The sequence below is a fragment of the Embiotoca jacksoni genome, unplaced genomic scaffold, assembly GCF_022577435.1.
Source record: "Embiotoca jacksoni isolate LCO1_2020_lvr unplaced genomic scaffold, fEmbJac1.0.p SCAF_56, whole genome shotgun sequence".
NCBI classification, from domain to species: Eukaryota; Metazoa; Chordata; class Actinopteri; family Embiotocidae; genus Embiotoca; species Embiotoca jacksoni.
The window spans coordinates 1,667,431-1,691,442 of NW_027185410.1; the positions used below are offsets into that span (position 1 = coordinate 1,667,431).

At 42.0% G+C, this 24,012-nt stretch overlaps 1 protein-coding gene across 1 annotated transcript; it reads left to right on the forward strand.

Moving 5' to 3' along the window:
- The first annotated feature begins 3,269 nt into the window (after nucleotides 1-3,269).
- LOC138212493 (mucin-5AC-like) lies at nucleotides 3,270-22,190 on the forward strand. Its single transcript, XM_069172888.1, has 31 exons — nucleotides 3,270-3,362; nucleotides 3,767-3,808; nucleotides 3,903-4,161; nucleotides 5,080-5,194; nucleotides 7,058-7,142; nucleotides 7,734-7,840; nucleotides 8,126-8,333; nucleotides 8,480-8,605; nucleotides 8,760-8,877; nucleotides 9,117-9,255; nucleotides 9,498-9,608; nucleotides 10,402-10,471; nucleotides 10,785-10,922; nucleotides 11,051-11,215; nucleotides 11,346-11,440; nucleotides 11,526-11,652; nucleotides 12,033-12,288; nucleotides 12,859-12,908; nucleotides 13,138-13,247; nucleotides 13,342-13,493; nucleotides 13,958-14,096; nucleotides 14,237-14,347; nucleotides 15,023-15,199; nucleotides 16,268-16,507; nucleotides 16,948-17,104; nucleotides 17,242-17,370; nucleotides 17,955-18,102; nucleotides 20,346-20,389; nucleotides 20,585-20,788; nucleotides 20,960-21,795; nucleotides 22,113-22,190. Exons 1-31 carry the CDS (start codon nucleotides 3,287-3,289, stop codon nucleotides 22,188-22,190), a joined length of 4,812 nt encoding a protein of 1,603 aa, XP_069028989.1. The 5' UTR covers nucleotides 3,270-3,286.
- The last annotated feature ends 1,822 nt before the right edge of the window (nucleotides 22,191-24,012 follow it).

Genomic DNA, 24,012 nt, shown 5'->3' on the forward strand with positions numbered 1-24,012 from the left:
AGAGGAAGCTTTGAACACTTTGACTCATCAACAAAAATGTTAAACCCCATAGATTCAAAAGAACACGAGAATAATTTAGTAATCTAACCGTGTCTTCAGGCTGCAGGGATTTTGTCAACAAAATACAAAGAATTCAAAATGTAAAACTTTGATCACATAATCCTCAACATCATTTTAATTGTACAACCCTGTTTCCAAAAAAAAGTTGTGTTTAAGTCCAGCTATTTCTGTGGCTTCAACAGGCAGAGCGCAAATGAACAGACCTATCCACAAATCCCGCAGACATTAGGAGCAGGGAGCTGCCCAACCTGCTCTTACAGGACCAAATTAAACCTGGGGAGGGTTTTGAAAAAACCCACCTGACCTTCAGGGGGCCCACCAGGAGGAGGCGACATGGTGCTCGTCGGTCCAGACGACCTGCAGCTTTCCTAGCATCAGTCCGTGAGCACTCAACCACCGAGCCTTCCACAGCAAAGTCTACAGAGTCTTCAGCCCCAACAGCCGCTACGGACTCTTCTCCTGTTCCTGTCTCCGGGCAGGTCGCCGACGCCGGGCCACTAACTGCCAGCTGGGTCGACGACGGCCGGGTCACCGACGCCGGGCCACTAGCTGCCCACCAGGTCAACGATGCCGTCCCTCCTGTTCCTGTCTCTGGGCGGGCTGCCCACGCTGGGCCACCAGCTTCTGGCTGGGTCAAGGTCACGCCTCCAGCTCCCGCCTCCGCTGGGTCAACGACACGCCACCAGCCTGCCGCCCAGAGGGGTTCCGCCTTCGCCGCCGACGGCCCCCTGCTCTGCAGCCAAAGGGGTCCCACCTTAGCCGACGCTCCCCTACCTGCCTCCGAGTGACCCTTCGCCTTCGGCTTGCTGACGTTCCCCCAGTGACTTTCTGCTGTCGGCAATGGCTTCCCAGTTGTCCTCCCAGTGACTCTCTTCCTTCGTGGTCAGCTCCTTGTCCTGCCTTATGGCCGCCCTCTTGAGTGGTCACGCAAGTCTGTCCAGCCACGAGGCTGTCCTCTGGAGAGGTCCCTCAAGTCTGTCCTGCCTCGCAGCCGTCCTCTAGAGCGGTTCCTCAAGTCCATCTTGTCTTGAGACTGTCCTCCAGAGTGGGGCTGCGTCAGCGTCAGTCCGTACCGTCTACTCACCCTTGTACCCTGTTACCTCCGTCAGGAAGTTTCTGTCCTGACGTTTCCCAGTTTGTACCTCTCTCCTCTCTGCCACCTGTCTAGTTCTGACTGGTGTGCCAGCCGCCAGGTTGTATTGTTTGGTGACCTACCTAAACTCACGAGTTCCACGGAGATCCCGTAACCTGCTGTCCGGCGTCAGTCCACGGGGCCACTCAACCGACAGACCACTCGACTGGTCCTCCGCCGTGCGGTTCGGTCCGAACCCACGCAACCCGGTGTGGAGTGCGGGGACGTGTACACCTACTGGCTTGGACGAACCTTCCTCGGACTCATCTGCTGTAAATGAAGTCTGTTCTGTACCTGATCTCTGTCTTGTGGTTGCTCCTGGATCCTGTCCTGAACTCCCGTGACAGAACGGATTGACCAGTTATGGACCCAGCTGGCACAGACTCGTTAAAGAAAGCCTCCGAGCCTTCCACGGCAAAGTCTAAAGATTCTCCAGCCCCGGCAGCCGCTATGGACTCTTCTCCTGTTCCTGTCTCCTGTCACCGATGCCGGACCAAGAGCTGCCGGCCAGATTGATGATGCTGTCCCTCCTGTTCCTGTCTCTGGGCGGGCCGCCGGTGCCATGCCTTCAGCTCCTGCCTCCGGCTGGGTCAATGCCACGCCACCAGCCTGCCGCCCAGAGGGGTTCCGCCTTCGCTGCCGACCTCCTGTTCAGCGCCCAGAGGAGTCCCACCTTAGCCGAAGCTCCCCTACTGGCCTCCGAGCGAGCCTTCGCCTTCGGCTTACTGTCTTCCTCCCAGTGACTCTCTTCCTTCGTGGTCAGCTCCTTGTCCTGCCTCATAAATTAATTTTGTAAGTTACTTCTGTTCACTCCTGAACATGGTTACAGCACCTGATTTCAGTGTATTCAAGAAGTGTTCTTTGTTCACGTTGACCTTTAATTTAATGCCGGTGTTTGGCCTCTATAAGACGTATGTTTTTGGGTTTTACATCTTTATCTTTTTTTACTTTTTATTCTTGTGATACCAGGGGAAGCAGTGCCCTGGTCGGCACCGCTGTCAGCCTCTTTCTCTGGATATCACCCTAAACTAACTGAGAAACTTAGAAGCTTGTGCTCCACTTTCTGACGCCTGACTGCTTTAAAACCTTCTTCTTCCTGGAGAAAGTTGTGGATTTGGATTGAATATGCTGATAAAATCCTGCCCTGTTCGTCCTCTGGTCCATTTCCCCATTTCCCAGCCCTGGACTGGGAGGTCAGTGTTTCCTCTCATCTGCATATGGTTCAGAGTCCACCAGGCTCTCCATAGGTGTGTGGATCAGAACAATTGGTCGGCGGACCCTCACCGGATCCGTTGCCCCCCCTCCAGGGTTTGGCTCTCCACTTGGGACATCCCACTACTACGCCACGCTTTGTGGGGCCATTCCCAACATCCAAAATGTTCAATCCAGCGGCATTGTGTCTTCTTCGTGCATATTTTTGTGTTTTATATCATTTCACCACTTCCCATTCTCATAACGCCAGAGGATGAGCTTATTCATAATATTAGCTACCTCTTGCTGAGCCTGTTCTCAGCCCACAAGGATGCATTTCACCTTTTAGTTTTGGAATATTGCTTGACTTTCAGTAACTCCAGCTCTTCACATCTATAATGAAGTGGACAGTAATCAGTTTAAATAACTCTAAGAGTTGGTACAGGTTCAGGCAGATCGAAGGTTTTGGTTAAATATTGAAAAAGCCATGTTTTATGTCAGCACTGAACATCAAAACCAGGATCATTTTGGAACTTTAACCAAATGAGTGCATATAAGATCAATCTTATCAAACCATTGAACCCATTATGACATGTTGAAATAACTTTCTTTCATTTGCTGAGTGTACTGAGACTCATTTATAAGCGCTTCCCACTAGTATCGTGTTGATGACGAAAGATCAAAGCCTCTTGTTGGTTATGCAGTTGATCGTGTCCTTGATCATGCAGGTGATCGGAGGCCTGTAGGGTGAAGAAGTGATGGAGAGGATGACGTGTTTACTGAGTAAACAAAGAGAGTTTTCCTGTCTTCGGTGCAGCTCCGCCTCGACTGGCGGGCTATAAAGAGTGAAAGAGAGGGCCAGGTGAATGCAAGCTTTAGAGATCAGTCCACCGGACGAGCATCATGGGGGCCAAAGGACTCCCACTGACAATATGGCTCACCTACCTGACGCTGCTGGTCGGCTCATTCACTCAGACCGGTAAATGATTACTTGTGAACTACTTACAGCTCTACACTCAGTGGATCCTCTCTAAAGAGGATTTGGATTTTGTTCTTTTAACCGAATATCATTTTGGTTCCAAAATTAAAAATGTTATGCTTTATATCATGTTATGTACTTTCTTAATTTAACAGTTATTTAACCAATTTGACTCGTGAACTCATTTTTTTTTTTTTTTTTTTTTTTTTAAAGCTGATTAAAGCCTAAACAAATTAATTGTGCCAAATGTTGTAAAAAGCTATAATAGCCGTTTCCAATGATAATGAATATGTATGAGTTCAGGATATCAGCAGTAGTTCCTTTCGACTGAATCGTCTGTGACCTCTTGGGTGTGAAAAAGTTCATTTAAATTAATAAAAGATTATTTCTTCCTTTTACCACAGTCACCCTTGTTCCTTCTGTCAGCTCACTGAGCCTCAATTCAGGTAACTGTGAAAATGCCCAATATTGTTTTCTCAACTTTTCATATATATGTAAAAATATGTTTAATAAGATTTTTTTAATATGTCAATTTCACAGCTAATGTATCTCACATCGGCCGAGTGTGCACGACTTGGGGACACTACCACTTCAAGACCTTCGATGGAGACTTCTTCCAGCTGGCCTCCACCTGCAACCACGTCCTGGCTTCACAATGTAAGGGCTCCTACGAGAACTTCGTCATCCAGATGAGGCGCAGCGTCGTCAACGACGTCCCCACCATCTGCAGCATTGTCATGAAGCTGGAGGGTACCGTGGTGAAGATCTCGAATGGCTCCGTGACTGTCAACGGCGAGCCGTGAGTTCAACCTATGAGACACTAAACCTCAAAGGTTCTGTGGTGCAATCCGACTGGTGTTGGGGAATTTACATTTACATTCACTTACATTCAGTGCAGCGAGATGCATTCGGGTAGAGACCCTTTTTGTTTAACCCGGGTAATACCTTGAGAGCAGTCGGAAAAAAAACAACCATTCATTACCGGGTTCTGCACAAACTTGTGGAGTCCATACCAGCTTAAGTGCATGGTTATTAAAGCAAAAATAAATACTAAAAAAGATATCGTGAAATTCATGTATTTTTCAACTTTTCTCTCGAATTCTTAAGCCGATATTCTCATTTGTAATTTGTTAAAAAAGTATTAAATATGACATTTGAAATACTTTCAGTGTTGAGTTCAGACATTTGGGCCCTGTTGTTCATATTAAAGGATCTGAAACATGCTTGAAAAAGTTCAGAAGAATCCAAAACTATCAATTATCAGTGATCAATGTTTGCGGATGGAGATCGGAGCGAGAGATTGATATTTCCACGACCTCTAAGCAAAACGTTCAACCACTGACGTGGACACTGAGATGTGGCTGAATGCTCCCGAAAATGTTTTCTCAGTGTTCGATAACACCAGAAAGGAATTAATTTCCAAAAGCTATGATACATCAATTATGAGCTACATGCAACAAAAAATAGCAGTGATACAAAATTACTGCAAATTTATACAGTTTTGTCTGAGATGAGTGTTAAAACCGCTTCAATCAACTGCTCTTGTCCCATTTTTCAGTTAATCCGAGACCAATGCCTGACTGTAATTTTACAATTTCCACCATCAGGAACAGAAGAGAGATATTACTTATTTATTATGAATTAGTTATTATTAAGAATATGACTTCCCATGTCAGCTGCTGCCTTCTGTCTCATTTTCACACTAATTCTCTCGCAGGGTGTCGCTGCCCATCAACACATTCGGGGTGACTGTCAAGGAGACCACATCCAGTATCTTTGTGGAAGCTAAGCTGGGACTCCGACTGATCTGGAATCTGGACGACTCTCTGGACGTACGAAGCACACACTCTCACACACACAGGATTGTCCTCGGTTTTAATTTAAGGTGTATTTTTTAAACACACTGACAAAGTGACACCTTGTGAGCCTCCTGTGAATAAATCAGCATCACCTGACTCTGTGCTCCGAAGCCTGTTCCCATGTGTACACAGAAACATGCTGAGGTCCAAGCTGTTTCAGTAGTTTAAAGGATAAGACTGACACCATCTAAAAACACAAAAAACATGAAAAGGACATAAAGCAACCATTAACTTATCTTTCTAACAAGTATTGCCTGTTTCATCGCAGCTGTTTGACTTCATCCTTCTTTGTCTAAAATAATAATCAGGCCATATACGATAGTGGAACCACTCTGGTCATGAAAGAGTTTGCGCTTCATACCACGTTTTATTTTGCTGATGTAACATTGATCACTGTGAACTCTGGGAAACAAACGAGAGCAGTATTAAGCACAAAGGCTCAAACAACATAGAAACAAACACAACTTTCCTGTTAATCTAATTATAACAGAACTTAATGAGGTAATCTAATGTCACCATGTTCGCCTGGTAGAGCAGCTGTAGGATATCAGACAGGATCTTAAAAATCATACTTTCTGTCGCTTTGTAGAAAAACTTCCGGGTCACTTCGTTATGTTAATTACAATACAACTTTTTCAGCTTTATGAATATAACGAGGCAACATAACAATGAGTTTACTTTGCTAACCTGAAATGACAAGCAAAATGTATTTAAACTACTTCAAAAAGAAAAAAATGCTCGACAATCCAAAAAAAAAGCAAGGAAACTCGCGCAGGTTAACTTCCAGTGTTGTCATAGCAACGTGTACAGCAGCATCTAAGCGGCATCAGCTACAAATAGCGCATTGTATATGTTGCACTTGTGGGACATATTGATAAGTGTGCCATAAACAGCTGGTGTGGTGTTGTCCTATCATCACCATACATGTACAACTTAAATGCACGTAAACCCTATCGTCATGAATTATGGCAGTTTAAGTCGAACAAGGCAGGATAAAAAGATGTATTTTAACACATCAAAGTTATGACTGAAAACCAATGAATTACTTTATAAATAGCAACGGCACTATCCAAATACCAAATATTGGTTCTTACTTGACTCCTGGGCCAACTTTAAATCTGACTAAAATCTGTTCTGAAGCGAACAAATTAACCATGGAGGTTAAGAAAATAACCTCCATGGCTGAGGTCACGAGGAGAAGCCTGACAAACAGTAACCGGAGGAGTTTGTTGAAGATGTCCTGATGAGATAAGCAAACAATGAATGTAAGATAAGCCCGAAAACCACAATGCAAATGTAGCTGCTTTAAGAAAACATGAGTCAATGAGGACTTTATGAAGATGTATATGATTTCAATAAGGATGGATCATAAATAATGAATAACAATTTATTGGAGCAATGACAGTTCAATCAATTTTGGCAATTAGACTCTGTGGAAGTGACAAAAAAAGAAATCAGCAGGAAATTCACGTTTGCCCACAGAGGAGGAAATACTGTTGGGATGAGTAGCATTGGCCATCTCTCCTATGAAGACTACCCAAAACAAACACTCAGAAAACCAAGAGTTTCACATTTCATAACTCACACACGGGACATTTCCCTCTGAGGTTTCCTAAATGAATCAAACCAACTTCTAAACTCCTTCTAGGTCATGAGCCTTTGTTTCCATCCTTAAGTTAGGATGATCTCAGACAGTGCAAACAAGTTGTAATGTGAATTTAACTTTATTCTTCTCAAATTCCCAAATGAATTATATAGAAAAAATGACATATTTCCAACAATGATAATGATTTTTCATGTGATTTTGACAATAATTATTATATGTTTTGTTCACAGATTGAAATAGATGACAAATATCAGAAGCAGACATGTGGACTGTGTGGAGACTTTGATGGTGTCGCCAATGATTTCATTAAAGACGGTAAGATCCTTCTCATTGTTCTGGAGGAATGTAGTTTGCAGTCATTTTTCCACTGAATACTGAAAAACAACAAGTACACAGCCCACAAGAATTAATAAAACAAATTGCAGGATTTGTTCATTTGATCAACAGAATCAATATTTGAAATATCCCAAAGTGAAAATTTACCAAATTTATTAACTTAGTTTATTAACTGATCCATAAACTATGAAATAATGTCGGGCATAAGTTTTTACCCAAGTCAATATATAGGCCATAAGGGACATCTTTTGGCAAGTGTGTCAGTGTGGATCCATCAGTTTTAGTTTTCACTACTTCCTTCCAAAAAGAATCACAACATCAATTTAATGTTAAGCAGCATTTTGAACTTGCAGGTTCACATATTTACCCAGAAATCACTTATTGAACATCCATTTCATTTCAAAGCAAATTTTCTGAAAACGGATGCAGGAGTTTTATGGACTCTACTTTATTTTAATGGTAAATGAAGTACGGAACTTGATTTAAATCATGAATTTTTCCAAACTGACCACATGTCACTTTAATAATCTCGATGACCTTGGTTGACTGATTTACTGTGCTGTACTGTAGGAGCGTCTCTATCTGTGACAGACTATGCTGAGACCTACAAGGTGAACAATCCTACAGAGAGCTGTATGGAGCCGGACCTCAACCCGGTCGAGAGTTGTGGCGATAAGGTAACTCTTCACTCTTTATTATATATCAAACACATTTTGACATTTCACGAAGTTTCACGTTTGTAAAATGAGTTGAGATGAGATGAGAGTTTATTGGAACGAGCATGCAACACAGACTGGACCCAAATGGACAACACTGAATCAAAGTTCAGGCTTTTATTCAGACGATGTTCATATTACAACAGAGTAGCAGGCTCTCACATGTCTGCACCTTCTGTTTTCTTCAGTATATCTAAAAACATTAACCGGACTACAGATTGAATTTTTATCATTGTTATTTTTCAGCAATTCTGTGACCAGATCTTCTCCAGCACTCCGTTCAGTAGCTGCCAGAACCTTGTGGATGTGGAATCCTTCAATAAAGCCTGTATGTCGGATCTGTGCAACTCAAACAACACGGACACCGTCCTCTGCCAAACCATCTCAGAGTTCTCCAGGGAGTGTGTTCATGCAGGCGCCGAGCCCCAATCATGGAGGAACGAAACTTTCTGTTGTAAGGTTGCTTCTCTTAAAAATAAAAGGACTAAACGAAGTGCAGTTCATTTAAATATTTCTGGCCCTGAATCATTTGCAGTGTTGTTTGCCTAATGTTTAGCAGGATTGTTTGATTGTCAATAATTGTACTTTTCGTCCTTGCAGCCGTGACATGTCCGTTCAACATGGAGTTCGTGGAGTGTACCAGTTTCTGTCCTGACAGCTGCTCCAACCCTGAGGCCAGCCAGATGTGTGACAGCCACTGCCATGATGGCTGCCACTGCCCCGCCGGTATCCAAACACACTTTGGACTATTTAGGCTAACATGCACAGTCATTCAGTTTTTGTTGTATGTCAAATGTGCGACGACATTAAAGCCATTCTGTTCTCTTCGTGTGTCTCATGCACGATAGTAATAGTTGTTATGTTGCCTCTCCTCCTCCAGGAACGGTTATCGATGACATCGGTGACGCCGGGTGCATTGCGGTCGCTCAGTGTCCATGTCTGCACAACAACAACATCTACAAGTCAGGAGAGTCCTTTTCCTACAACTGTAGATCCTGGTAAGATGACAATACAGCTGCTTTTACGATGGAATTATATATATATTATTATTATTATATATATATATATATATATATATACATATACATATAGTATCTAGCACTAATACAAACAACAAACAAATGATGCAATAGACCTCGGTAGATTAAGTGTAATTCAAAGCATTGTAGCACAATTATGGTGAGATTAATATTGTGTGTGTGTGTGTGTGTGTGTGTGTGTGTGTGTGTCCTGACAGTGAGTGTAAGGAAGGTCAGTGGAAGTGCACGGAGGAGAACTGTCCAGGAACCTGCTCTGTGGAGGGAGGATCCCACATCAACACCTTCGATGGGAAGGTCTACACCTTCCACGGGGATTGCACCTACGTTTTAGCCAAGGTAGTACACACAGCTAGTACACACTACCAGTATGTACACATTGTACCATATACAGATCATCATCAGATTTAATACCAGGAGCATGTTTAAAAAAAAAATCATCTGCTGACAGAATGACAGATATGCAGTATTATATTAGTAAATGCGCTCTATGAAGGAGGAATTTAGAAATATTTGGGTGTGTCCTCAGTTGGATGTGTGTTTGTGGTCGGTGACATGTTTTGTGTGAATGTGTGTTGCAGCAGAGTAATGGCTCTTTGTTCACCGTGCTGGTGGACCTGGTCAAGTGCGGTCTGAGTGACAGCAGGACTTGCCTCCGATCTGTGACACTGGCCTTATACAGCAACTCTGTGGTGAGCTGCATACAGAGACACATGGGACCAGTCGTGTTTCCACCACTTCAGAGGTTCAGGGGACTTTACATGGACTACCATTCATTTCATGGAGACTTACCTTAACAAAACCTCACGCTAAACTCAAATAAAGTCTTCACCATAAAGTTTAATAATTTACCAGTAGGGATTGTTTCTTACAAAATGCATAAACTTAATGATATTTTACAAAATGCATTGACATTTGAGAAAAAATAAAAACATCTCAGAAAACACACACAAAAAAAAAAAAAATTTTTTTTTTTTTTTAACAAAACTCAAAAACATTTCAGAAAACGTAATGACATTTCAAAAAACAGCAATCATTGTGAAATGTTGTTGCGTTTTGTGAAATGTTTTGTGTTTTGACCCTTAGGGCCACCGCAGTAAAGCCACTAAAATTATAACTTTGTCACCAATCAGAGGCTGGACATGTTCCTGGCCCCATTCTCCTATCAATAGATCCGAACGAGCGCTCCAAAAACGTTGTATGTCTGTGTATTACATATTAATGTAAACTTTATCTCTAGATATCATGAGCACACGAGCCTAGAAATGTTTGGATCATAGGTCTTAATAAAACTGTCCCTCTCCCTTACGCACAAACTTAAAATGACGAGCAACGCACACACACACACACACACACACACACACACACACACATATGCAAATTATTATATTATTATGAAAACAAAAAACACAAATTATTTGTAAACATTGCGAGATGTTCAAGTCTGATTTAATCTAAAATGCGTTTCTTCCCACAAACTGACAGGTTGTTCAAATTCAGGCTTCTGGGCAGATCTATGTGAACCAGATTCTTTCTCAGCTCCCACTGTTTACACGTAAGTTACTTTACAACTGTCTGTATAACAGAACACACACACAACTTGTTATAAGAATGAAAATGCTGAGCCTGCCCTTGGAGTCAGTTCAGGGTATTTCTGTTGTGCAGAACTAAAAAATACAGTGTTAGAGTTTTGAATTTGTATTGATGGCGTAGATGGAAAAACTCACAAAGATCAGAAGACCAACGTGAGAATGGAAGCCTCAAGCTCAACGCTTCACCCCAGTGAAACATGTTTATGTGTATTTCTGTGACTGATTGGACAAAATTGCTGTGAAATTGAATTTTTCTATGTTTTCTGACCTCTGCAGCTGAGATGAGTGCCTTCAGGCCATCGTCCTTCTACATCCTCATAACCACCAAGGTGGGCATACAGGTGATGGTCCAGCTGTCCCCCGTGATGCAGGTGTTCATTTCAGCTCAGACGACACTCCAAGGAACCACCTCTGGTACGCCTCGACATCATTGCTCCCTGAATCCTGCATTTAACCGTTTTTTTTTTTTAAAGTGGATCAATCAGTCACAGTTGTGACACTGAATGTTTGTGTCTGTGACTGCGTGTCACTACATCCAACAGGTTTGTGTGGGAACTTCAACGACAAAATGAATGATGACTTCAGGGTGATCAGCGGGCTGGTGGAGGGCACCGCCGCAGCGTTCGCCAACACGTGGAAAACCAGAGCCAGCTGCCACGACATCACAACACGCTTTGGACACCCCTGTAGCGAGGGCATCAACAAGGGTACAGATAAACTCTCTCCTCCTCTGTGTTTGTCATATCATGTAGTGTCTGTAATGTCATATCATATCGTTATAAAAACCCAACCAGAACTACTGTAGCTACTTCATTTGTGTGTGTTTCTGCGTCTTAGAGAGCTACGCCCAGTACTGGTGCTCCAAACTAGACGAGCCCAGTGGAGTGTTTGCGCCATGCCACAGTGTCATCAGCCCCATCACACACAAAGAGGTAGGTCCACACACACAGAGCTTTAATGGAAAACAAACTACGGAGCACCCATTAATCTGTCTGTGTTTACTATGTGTCGTGACAGACCTGCATGTATGACAGCTGTAACTGTGAGAGAAGTGAGGACTGCATGTGTGCTGCGGTCTCCTCGTACGTCTATGCCTGCTCAGAGGTGGGAATCCACATAGATGGTTGGAGGGAAACCATCTGTGGTGAGTAAAAGACCAAGGAACCCATTAGAGGGAGGCAGGATTTATTAAAACAAAATTTAAAAAACATTTGTGGATCACAAGCAACTTCCACAACTCAAAGAGCAGATTTAATTAAATGTTATGATATGATGAATTTATCCAAAAACTAAACACAGCAAAGTTGTTTTCTACTGAATCGTATCAAGCTTGAAAAAGATAGCAAGATCATCAGACTGCTACAGTAATAATCATTAAATTTGAATTAAGACCTGCAGCACTGGGTGGAGTTTAATACCTTTCATACTCCCAGCTGGCAATAACAAAGAATCCACTGTACATAGATGAAATATCAACTTTCATCAATCTCATGGTGCCTCTTCATCCTTTATCTCTCCTAACAGGTAAATTCAGTACATCCTGTCCAGCCAACACAGTGTACCAGTACAACATGACCTCCTGCCGTCGTACCTGCCGCTCCCTCAACCAGGCTGATTACTCCTGCCAGGCCAGCTTCCCCACAGTGGACGGCTGTGGCTGCGCCCAGGGCACCTACATGAATGAGGAGGGGAAGTGCGTGTCCAGTGTGAGCTGTCCCTGCTACGATAAAGACACAATCATCCTCGCTGGAGAGACTATCAGCAAAGACGGGAGCACATGGTAAATAAGGAGTGCGGAGATGTCAAGAGTTGGACTTTTTGAACCATTTTACGCAATTACAGCGCATAAATTGTAGGGAGTTATTTCATGGAGACTAACGCTAATGGAGAAAAAGCCTCTTCAGCCACAGCCAACCCTGTCTAAGTATTTGGGTTGGAAACAATTCCACTGCTTCTTGATGATTTGTAGAATAACACAGATTAGAGTGTTACCATGCTGACATTTGCCAAATCTTGCTGTAAATACAAAGTGCAACCAAGTTTAGACATCTTTAATGTTGCATGTATTTAGTTATAAACCAAAGTATTGGTTCACTTGGCTTGAATTTGTGGTTATCTGTGATTACCACAAAGTTGGAAATGGGACTAAAACAATGTGGTTCCAAGTCCAAAGAAATGGACATTTCTTCAATTCTACGAAGTCCTCCAACAGGATGTGAATGCATCATTGCAACTAACATTTTATCAACTTAAAAACAAAGGGAATTATAAGGAATTCCATTGTTAGACAAAGACTGATTTCAGGATGCTGAGTGTGTTTCTCATGTCCCACTCATACTTGTTCTCACAGCATCTGCAGACAAGGAGCTCTTAGCTGCCCAGGAGGAACACAACAAACAAGTAGGTTTCTACATATGGACATACTCAAAGTCTCAATTCAAATACCATAAGCACGTCAAAGGCTGTTATGGTCAACTGTTAGTGAATGATACAAAAATTAAATACACATATTCCACTGAGAATCAGTGTCTTTCACAGAGATATATTATTTTGTCAGGATCATTATACTATTATTATATTATCATACCAATAAAGTTCTGTAACTTTGAATTTTCCATTTATTACACAGTATCACAATCATGTGTTGCCCCCATGGTGTACTTCAACTGTTCCACTGCTCAACCGGGGACCACCGGGACTGAGTGTCAGAAAAGCTGCGCCACTCTGGACATGGCTTGTGTAAGTACAGCACAGATATGGGAGTTATGTCAGATACTCACATGTCGATGTACATCACCGGGCCTTGTTCAGCTCATTTCCTCTCTGGATACAGATCAGCACAGGCTGTACATCCGGCTGCATGTGCCCCGATGGCCTGTTGTCAGATGGAGCAGGAGGCTGTATCAATGAGACCAGCTGTCCATGTCTGCACAATGGACAGGTCTACAAACCTGGACAGACACTGACTGTGGAATGCAACAACTGGTTTGTACAGTCAAGACATAAAACATTTCAATCTAGGTCAATGGTCTACTTACAATCTATCTACCAAGCCACCTAACAACCAAACAACTTACCTACCTACCCACCTAACAACCAACATACCCACCTAACAACTAACCTAACAACCAACCAACTTACCTACCTACCCACCTAACAACCAATCAAACAACCAACCAACCTATCTACCTACCCACCTAACAACCAACATACCCACCTAACAACTAACCTAACAACCAACCAACTTACCTACCTACCCACCTAACAACCAACCTACCTACCTACCTACCTACCTACTACTAATGTTCACTTCAACCAGCGCCCTCTGCTGGTGAGGGCAGATTAACTTCTATAAACAGAAGAGTGCATTTTTGGTTTTCAGTTTGTGTAGATATTATAGACTATTTAGAATTTTGTTCGAAGGATTGTCTCTGTGTGTGTCTCCTCAGCAAGTGCAACGGAAGGAAGTTCGAATGTTCTGACAATGTGTGTGATGCAGTTTGTGGAATCTATGGCGATGGTCACTACGTTACATTCGATGAAAAGAGGTTTGACTTCAATGGACAATGTGAATACACACTTCTCCAGGTAAAGTGGTTGATGGACAGATGATAAAAAGGTTGAACCTGGAAGCCTTACAATGTCTTGATTGATTTGGCAACATATCTATATTTACTGGGGTAACAGAGCATGTGAGTGATTGGATCCACTGTGTTTGCTTTACTCAGGACTTCTGTAGCGCTGGTCAGGAAAATGGAAGCTTCAGAATTATCACTGAAAATGTTCCATGTGGAACCAAAGGAACCAGCTGCTCCAAGACCATCAAGATATTCTTGGGGGTAAACACACCACACCACAACACAACTCAACACAACTCAACTCAACTCAACTCAACTCAACTCAACTCAACTCAACTCAACTCAACTCAACTCAACTCAACTCAACACAACACAACACAACACAACACAACTCAACGCAGTCACACTGTGCACATGTTCTGCCTCAAACACTTGATCAGAATATCATAAATAGTTAACTCGAAGTAAACACAGTAAGGTTAAGCGGGGATTATGGTACAAATGATAATCCCTAAAAGTAGGATCAATTATACATTTCTGGATTGATAACCTTACAATAATGAGTCACATAATGAGTCAGCAATAAAATGGCTTATCGAGTGGAATAACACACAAAATAAAGTCAAAGTAGCCCGAAATTTGACTTGAATTGGATCCCTCCACGCCCAGAAATATATAGAGCAAATACAGTATATGCTATAATATATGAAGAAATGTGAATATTAACATTCATTGGCCTTCATATTGCTATGGAGTCGATTTTTATATGTTCTTTTGTGAGGAAGGGGGTTCTTTCCCGCTATCCAGGAGACAGACCTCCTTTTCACAAGATGGATTTGAACTTTTCATGTTCATCAAGCAAGTGCTTATCTTTTTTCACAATATGTAAATGATACAGAAATAACATGCATGTTTATTTTATGTTGATACCCACAGGATAATGAATTCCAACTTAAAGATGAGAACTTCCACGTAGTTAAGGGCAACACCCAGGTGCTTCCTGCTCAGGTACAAAAAATGGGTATTTACCTGGTGGTGACGATCAAGGCGGGACTTGTGCTCATGTGGGACCAGAAGACCAGTCTTTTCATCACACTCAGCCCGGACTTTCAGGTAAAAAAAAATCAAGTCCACATGTATCGTTGTTTAAGCTAGTTCATTTCCTGCTGGTTTATTGTACGGGTGCAAGGGGCGAGCAAAAGGTTCAGAGACTGTTCCTGTTGTGTGCCAACAAAGACTAACACAATAATGGAGCAGGGAGGGATGAGAAACTTCTGTGAGTAAGTACTCTATGTTATATCACTGGATTTTATGTTAAACATAGAAAATCTGCAATGGAGATCCTTGAAAGTCTAAAGCCATGAAGCAATGAGCGAAGGCCGTCACAAGAAGGGTAGAACGTCACTGTCCAACATTGGAGAGTACGCACCAGGTCAAGAGCGCAGTTATATGGCTTTTCTTTCATATTTCCGGGGTTGTGCACCGTTAATCTTTCCCCCGGGTGCAGACCGTCAACACCAAGTTCTATTGAGACGTTCTGAGGAAGAAAGTTCAGCACAAACGACCTGACCTGCAACAACACATCCGTCGTTGTCGTCGAGCTGATGTTAATCACGAGATGAAACCTGAAATATTTACCAAAGAAAGTTCCGCCCCACTTCATGTGCATTCCTGTGCTGTTCTCCATCCGCACGCAACAAGAACAGTCTTCGATCTTTTTGACTGCTCCTCATACGTCATTATATCTTCACGTCAAAAAAAAATTCCCACAAACGAACTTGCATCAATCAATATTTGATGGGCATGCCCGTCAATTCTGTGCAAAGTTAAAGGTGTTGTTGAAAATGTAAATAATCATCCTTTGTCCCTACAAACCAACTGAACATTTTAGCCTGCTTCTGGTTTTGCTTTACAGACGACGCGTGTACAACCGTGTCCAACCAAGAAAAGTTTAGTTTCAGGGCTGGATATTTTCTGGACTTGACAAAACATGACTGGATTCTTGTCATCGAAATCTGGCATGAGTCCTATTGTGTGTAATGTCGTCAAATATGGAGCGCACAGTTATCAAAGGGATAGAAAACTAGGCTCGAGGGGTGAATCACATTTCAGTGAGAACAAACATGGGCTTTACTTTGGATCAACTAGCTGTAAAACTATCACTGGCTTTCTTCTTCTCAGGATCAAGTCTGTGGTCTCTGCGGAAACTATGACGGCAACAGTAAGAACGACTTCACCACACGCTCCCAGGAGAACGTGGCAGACGTTTTACAATTTGGTAACAGTTGGAAAGTTTCGCCCACCTGCCCCAACGCTCAGCTGATCAGCGATCCCTGCGCCTCCAACCGCTACCGGGCGGCCTGGTCTCAGAAACAGTGTAGCATCATCACCAGTGTCACTTTCCAGAGCTGTCATTCACAGGTAACCCTTGTTGATGACACACACACACACACACACACACACACACACGGATGCATTCAGGAACGTATCCACATACACAAGCGTTACATTCTTTTAACTGCCATGGTCTTTGGGAAATTAAACATTTTATTGTTTCTCTTCATCTTTGGCATTAAGCATTCATTGACCATTGTCTTTTTATGAAACACTGGTCCAGCAAAGATACCTTAACAAATACTTGTGAGACCGTGAAAAAGTCCCCAGCAGATAATTCCTAAAGATTTTGGCCACCACTGACCTTGTAGCTCCACCATCACCCCGATATTATGTACCATTAGCTGTACCAAATAAAATAGCCTGCGGAATTACCGCTGCTGCTACCACTACTAAACAAGACAACATTTCTTTTTTACACTTAACCTTTACTGTTCTGCTAAACAGTAAATTATTGTGTGTTCAAGGTTGACCCCGGTCCGTACTATGATTCTTGTGTAAGAGACTCCTGTGCTTGTGACTCTGGAGGGGACTGCGAGTGTCTCTGCACTGCTGTGGCTGCGTATGCCAAAGCTTGTAATAAAGCTGGCGCCTGTGTCAATTGGAGAACTCCAAAGCTCTGCCGTAAGTTTGGCCATCGTCACTGCAGGAAAATCTGCGCTATAGGATTTGAGGATTGAGGGGCACTCTTGGGGTTCTCGACAAATACAAGAATTGTTTTTGCACCGATAGCTAATAAGTACTTACTTTGACTATTGCAGCTGTTTTCTGTGACTACTATAACTCGCCTGGCGACTGTGAGTGGCACTACAAGCCTTGTGGAGCGGACTGCATGAAGACATGTAGAAATCCATCAGGAAAATGCTCCATGCTCATCACCAAACTGGAAGGTACATTAGACAAATTGTTTAGCATGCCATCTTCTGGACGAGGGTTTTCTCTTGGTGCTCAGGCTTCCTGGGTGTGAATGTGAGTGGGAATGATTGTCTGTCTTCCGGTGCTGGCCAAGGCCTCAAAGAAACAACAACATTTGGCAAAAAAGGGTAGAAAGGTTGAAATAGGTCTTTGGTTTTTTTTTTAAAATCTTGTTTTATAATTATTATTATTTTATGTTTCGTAACTCTGTGAAGTACAGACATGATTACAGATTTTTTTTTTTTTTGTCTGTTTAATCTTTTTTTTTATCCCACGAATGGGAACTGTTTCTGTGAAATTTCTCAAAGACTCCGATGGGGCAGCTGTGATTGTCGGTTTTGTCCACTGATCAAAGGGTTGATGGTTTGATCCCCAACTCCTCCTGTGCACATGTTGAAGTGTCCTTGCTCTGATGGATAAAGCCAGCGTGTTATTGCATAAGTGTATAAATGGATGAAAGAGAGGCCAGTTTTAAAGAACTTTGAAAGGAAAGGTTTTTTGCATTGTGATTTACTTGTGAGTCCTGTAAGTTAATCAGTATGTTCTGAAATTATTGCAGGCTGTTACCCTCAGTGTCCCCCAACCCATCCCTACTTTGATGAAGATACGATGAAGTGTGTCGCCTGGGGCCAATGTGGATGCTATGATGACAAAGGCACTCATTATGGCGTCGGGGATAAGGTTCCATCAAACAACTGTTACAATTGGTATGTTTCATATAAGTTACATCTTCGCATTAAGACTTTGACACACATTAGGCAATGATGCGTGCACATACAATATATACAGAGTTGGGGAGTAACCTTTTTTTTACGATTCAGAATTCTGGGGATTACAATGTGGTTACATCGGAGGAATTCTTTCTTTAAAGTTCATTTTATTGCTTTGCATTTTTTTCACCACCCAAGAATTCCCTCAATCTATGTCTAACAGGCGTTATTCAATTGCCGGTATATGCTCAGATTGTTGTTTTTGATCGGTTCTCCTGTTTAAATTTGCAATACCTCTCATCCGCTGATCAAATAAATGTGCACTGTAAAAAATCTCAAGGCAGTTGTATAAGACAAAGACGTATCTAAAGAGTCATTCAGGAATCAATGTGAAAATATTGGTAACAGTGACCAGACTTGTTGATAGTTCTACCATCACTCAGCACATGAAGTTGACCTGAATGTAAACTTGGTTTGATGTTATGGGAACATTTTACTTACTTGCTTTTGCTTTGAAATCAAAATATCCAAATCTAAATTCAAGTTATATTGCAGAACTTAATATACATACACTAAATTTAGGTTTGGCAGTAATCAATGCTGTGTACTTTTGTAAAGTTTACACAGCCTAGTTTGAATTTATCTTTTAGACATTTACTGCTTTATAGCCCCACTTAAAACTTTATTAGAAAACTAGAAAGTAGAAAGCACAGACACATGCAAAGGCAAAAAGTCCACTCTTCTAAGATATACAAATCTGCAACCAGGAACACAATATATACGAGACGTATTTCCAAAACTACTAAAATGAGGTAAAAAATTATGTATACAAGTAACGAAAGCCTCACAGCTCAACTGCTGTTCCAGTCTCCCCTTTGAAACAGCTGTCACCAAGTATGCCTTAAAAAATGCTTGCTGTATTAAGTTTGCGCAAATACATATTATCTCTGAGGATTATTGGTCTCCATGAATGTAGATTGTCTTCTGAAGTCATAGTATTTCTGGACTACCTTTTGGGTCAGCCCACACCAGCTACTGGGGTCTGCTTAGCAACATCTGACACAGTGAGCAGGAGAAGGAGAAGGGGAAGTAGAGGAGAGAAAAGCCATAGCTAACTGTTAAACTGGTAGACCTAGATAAAACCCTATTTCCAAAAAAAACTTGGGAGGCTATAAGAAATGTATATAAAAACAGAATGTGATGATTTGTAAATTATGTAAACCCATATTTAACTGAAAAAAGACCAAAGACAACACATCAAATGTTTAATTGAGTAATTTTGTTGTTTTATGAAAAATGTGTGCTTATTTTGAATTTGATGGCAGCAACATGTCTCCAAAAAAAATGGGACAGGAATGGGACTGTGTCACATAAGCTCTTCTTTTAACAACACTGTAAATGTTTGGGAACTGAGGAAACCAGTTTCTGGAGTTTTGAAAGTGAAGTGTAGTGTCCCCTTATTCTCAGTTCGATAATTGGCTAAACTTATCCGTTAGATGAGATACTTTGTGAATATCTATGACAAGGCAAACATCCTAAAACACAAATGCTTTAGTTACAGTTTCTATCACAATTATAGATGAAACTACAACCTCAGTGCAAAGAGTCACGACGACAACCCGAGAAACCACTGGTGTGACATCGTAACATTCTGTTAGTTCCAAAACAACTAAAACACCTTTAATTACAACTAAGGGAATAGTTATAATAATGGGGTAGAGAAATGTTCAAGTCTTGATAAGTCAGACTTTTAATACGAGGGTGGATCAGAAAGTTTAGAGACTGCCCCCTGTTGCAGATTAATGGTAGACAACACCGTGACGTGCAGACAGAAAAGATAAGCTATAGCGTTTGTGCAAATCAGGAGCAGCTTCTAAATTTCCTAATCCACCATCGTACATATCGAGTCCCTGTGCAACAACAGTTTTTTCAAGTTACCCAATTCTCCGAACGATATACCTCACTGTCCTCTGATGTAGTGTTCCTCAGCAGTGTAACAGGAGTTTAAGATGTGTCAGTATAATAGAGATTTACCTTTATATTAAAACATACTTTAAATTATAGTTATTTATGAAATTTAAATGGCTGTTCTGTTTGGAGAGATATAGTGTTATTATATGGTGGGGTTTTTTTTGTTTTTTTTTTTCAAATCAAACATTGCATCTAAAGTGTATTTTCATAGGTGTCAGAGCATTGTTTCAAATTTAATGAAAAGACTACATCTTCCTTTTATTTTAAAGCTCCTGTACCGTCTCTGGGGAAAAATGCAGCTACAGTGTGAACTGTAAGTATATAAATACACGCTATACATACATATATATATATACAGTATATTACATATATATGAATATATATATATATATTTTACTATATATGTGACCTATATATATATATATATATATATATATATAGGTCACATATATAGTACAATTTACAGAATTGAAAAATATGTTGAGTGAAAAATACTCTCAATCTGCAGCTTGTACATGCATCATAAATGGAAAAATATACCCATATGGATCAACGATCTACGACACGACGGATGGATTGGGAAACTGCATTACAGCGGAGTGTGGGGTCAATGGAACAGTTACAAGAAGCATGTACCCATGCTTAACTACGACCAGCCCTGGCCCTACAACAATCCCCTTCACGTTTAGCACCGTTGGGAAAACTACACCAGGTACTGTGCATCTAAAATTAAATTTCAAGAATTGTGATTTCAGAGATGATTGCAAATATTGTAAACCAAACAAGTTAGACCAATAAAAATATTGGAATTTTACAGTTGATTAATACTGTCTATTTTTGCACAATGTAACAATGTTAAGAAAATGTCTATTTTTCATCACAGTTCTGGAAGTAACTTCAACATTTAAAACGACACCTGGAACCACTTTAAAGCCTGTAATAACAACGTCACCTCCTGAGGAAATTACCACTGGTCAAGCTACATTCTCTACCACTGCAGTCGTCGAAAAAACAACCTCAGTTCCGTTGGTCACAGCAATAACCAGGGAAACAACGGTTGTAACATCAAAGTCATCTGTTGGACCTACCACGCTTACAAAAGGTACCACAACTAAACCAGTTACAACAACAAAGGGAGAAACGACCAACCCTGAGATCACAACTGTAACAGGTGGGTCAACACAACCGCCCACTGAAGTCACTACTGGCCCAAAAACACAGTCTACCACAACTGTTGTTGTAACCTCTACATCTGTGAAAGGAGTTACAACAACAAATGGAGAAACAACTGTTGTGACATCAAAACCCTCTGTTAGTACCACAACTATCCCAACACCTTCAATTACTGCTACAAAGGGTACCACAACCAAACTTGTGGAAACGACCACCCCTGAGGTCACAACTGCAACAGGTGGATCAACACAACCGCCCTCTGAAGTCACTACTGGCCCAATAACACAGTCTACCACAACTGTTGCTGTAACATCGACATCTGTGAAAGGAGTGACAACAACAAAGGGAGAAACAACTGTTGTGACATCAAAACCCTCTGTTAGTACCACAACTATCCCAACACCTTCAATTACTACAACAAAGGGTACCACAACCAAACTTGTAGAAACAACCACCCCTGAGGTCACAACTGTAACAGGTGGATCAACACAACCGCCCTCTGAAGTCACTACTGGCCCAATAACACAGTCTACCACAACTGCTGTTGTAACGTCGACATCTGTGAAAGGAGTTACGACAACAAAGGGAGAAACAACTGTTGTGACATCAAAACCCTCTGTTAGTACCACAACTATCCCGACACCTTCAGTTACGACGACAAAGGGTACCACAACCAAACTTGTAGAAACAACAACCCCTGAGGTCACAACTGTAACGGGTGGATCAACACAACCGCCCTCTGAAGTCACTACTGGCCCAATAACATTGTCTACCACAACTGTTGCTGTAACGTCGACATCTGTGAAAGGAGTTACAACAACAAAGGGAGAAACAACTGTTGTGACATCAAAACCCTCTGTTAGTACCACAACTATCCCGACACCTCCAATTACGACGACAAAGGGTACCACAACCAAACATGTAGAAACAACAACCCCTGAGGTCACAACTGTAACAGGTGGATCAACACAACCGCCCTCTGAAGTCACTACTGGCCCAATAACACAGTCTACCACAACTGTTGCTGTAACGTCGACATCTGTGAAAGGAGTTACAACAACAAAGGGAGAAACAACTGTTGTGACATCAAAACCCTCTGTTAGTACCACAACTATCCCAACACCTTCAATTACTACTACAAAGGGTACCACAACCAAACTTGTAGAAACGACCACCCCTGAGGTCACAACTGTAACGGGTGGATCAACACAACCGCCCTCTGAAGTCACTACTGGCCCAATAACACAGTCTACCACAACTGTTGCTGTAACGTCGACATCTGTGAAAGGAGTTACAACAACAAAGGGAGAAACAACTGTTGTGACATCAAAACCCTCTGTTATTACCACAACTATCCCAACACCTTCAATTACTACTACAAAGGGTACCACAACCAAACTTGTAGAAACGACCACCCCTGAGGTCACAACTGTTACGGGTGGATCAACACAACCGCCCTCTGAAGCCACTACTGGCCCAATAACATTGTCTACCACAGCTGTTGCTGTAACGTCGACATCTGTGAAAGGAGTTACAACAACAAAGGGAGAAACAACTGTTGTGACATCAAAACCCTCTGTTAGTACCACAACTATCCCAACACCTTCAATTACTACTACAAAGGGTACCACAACCAAACTTGTAGAAACGACCACCCCTGAGGTCACAACTGTAACAGGTGGATCAACACAACCGCCCTCTGAAGTCACTACTGGCCCAATAACACAGTCTACCACAACTGTTGCTGTAACGTCGACATCTGTGAAAGGAGTTACAACAACAAAGGGAGAAACAACTGTTGTGACATCAAAACCCTCTGTTAGTACCACAACTATCCCAACACCTTCAATTACTACTACAAAGGGTACCACAACCAAACTTGTAGAAACGACCACCCCTGAGGTCACAACTGTAACGGGTGGATCAACACAACCGCCCTCTGAAGTCACTACTGGCCCAATAACATTGTCTACCACAACTGTTGCTGTAACGTCGACATCTGTGAAAGGAGTTACAACAACAAAGGGAGAAACAACTGTTGTGACATCAAAACCCTCTGTTAGTACCACAACTATCCCGACACCTCCAATTACGACGACAAAGGGTACCACAACCAAACATGTAGAAACAACAACCCCTGAGGTCACAACTGTAACAGGTGGATCAACACAACCGCCCTCTGAAGTCACTACTGGCCCAATAACACAGTCAACCACAACTGTTGCTGTAACGTCGACATCTGTGAAAGGAGTTACAACAACAAAGGGAGAAACAACTGTTGTGACATCAAAACCCTCTGTTAGTACCACAACTATCCCAACACCTTCAATTACTACTACAAAGGGTACCACAACCAAACTTGTAGAAACGACCACCCCTGAGGTCACAACTGTAACGGGTGGATCAACACAACCGCCCTCTGAAGTCACTACTGGCCCAATAACACAGTCTACCACAACTGTTGCTGTAACGTCGACATCTGTGAAAGGAGTTACAACAACAAAGGGAGAAACAACTGTTGTGACATCAAAACCCTCTGTTAGTACCACAACTATCCCAACACCTCCAATTACGACGACAAAGGGTACCACAACCAAACATGTAGAAACAACAACCCCTGAGGTCACAACTGTAACAGGTGGATCAACACAACCGCCCTCTGAAGTCACTACTGGCCCAATAACACAGTCTACCACAACTGTTGCTGTAACGTCGACATCTGTGAAAGGAGTTACAACAACAAAGGGAGAAACAACTGTTGTG

Coding starts and splice junctions, on each gene's coding strand:
- LOC138212493 (XM_069172888.1), top strand. CDS start 3,287: ATGGGGGCCAAAGGACTCCCACTGACAATATGGCTCACCTACCTGACG. Junction 8,878..9,116: donor TCCTACAACTGTAGATCCTG/GTAAGATGACAA, acceptor GTGTCCTGACAG/TGAGTGTAAGGAAGGTCAGT. Junction 11,216..11,345: donor TAGCGAGGGCATCAACAAGG/GTACAGATAAAC, acceptor TCTGCGTCTTAG/AGAGCTACGCCCAGTACTGG.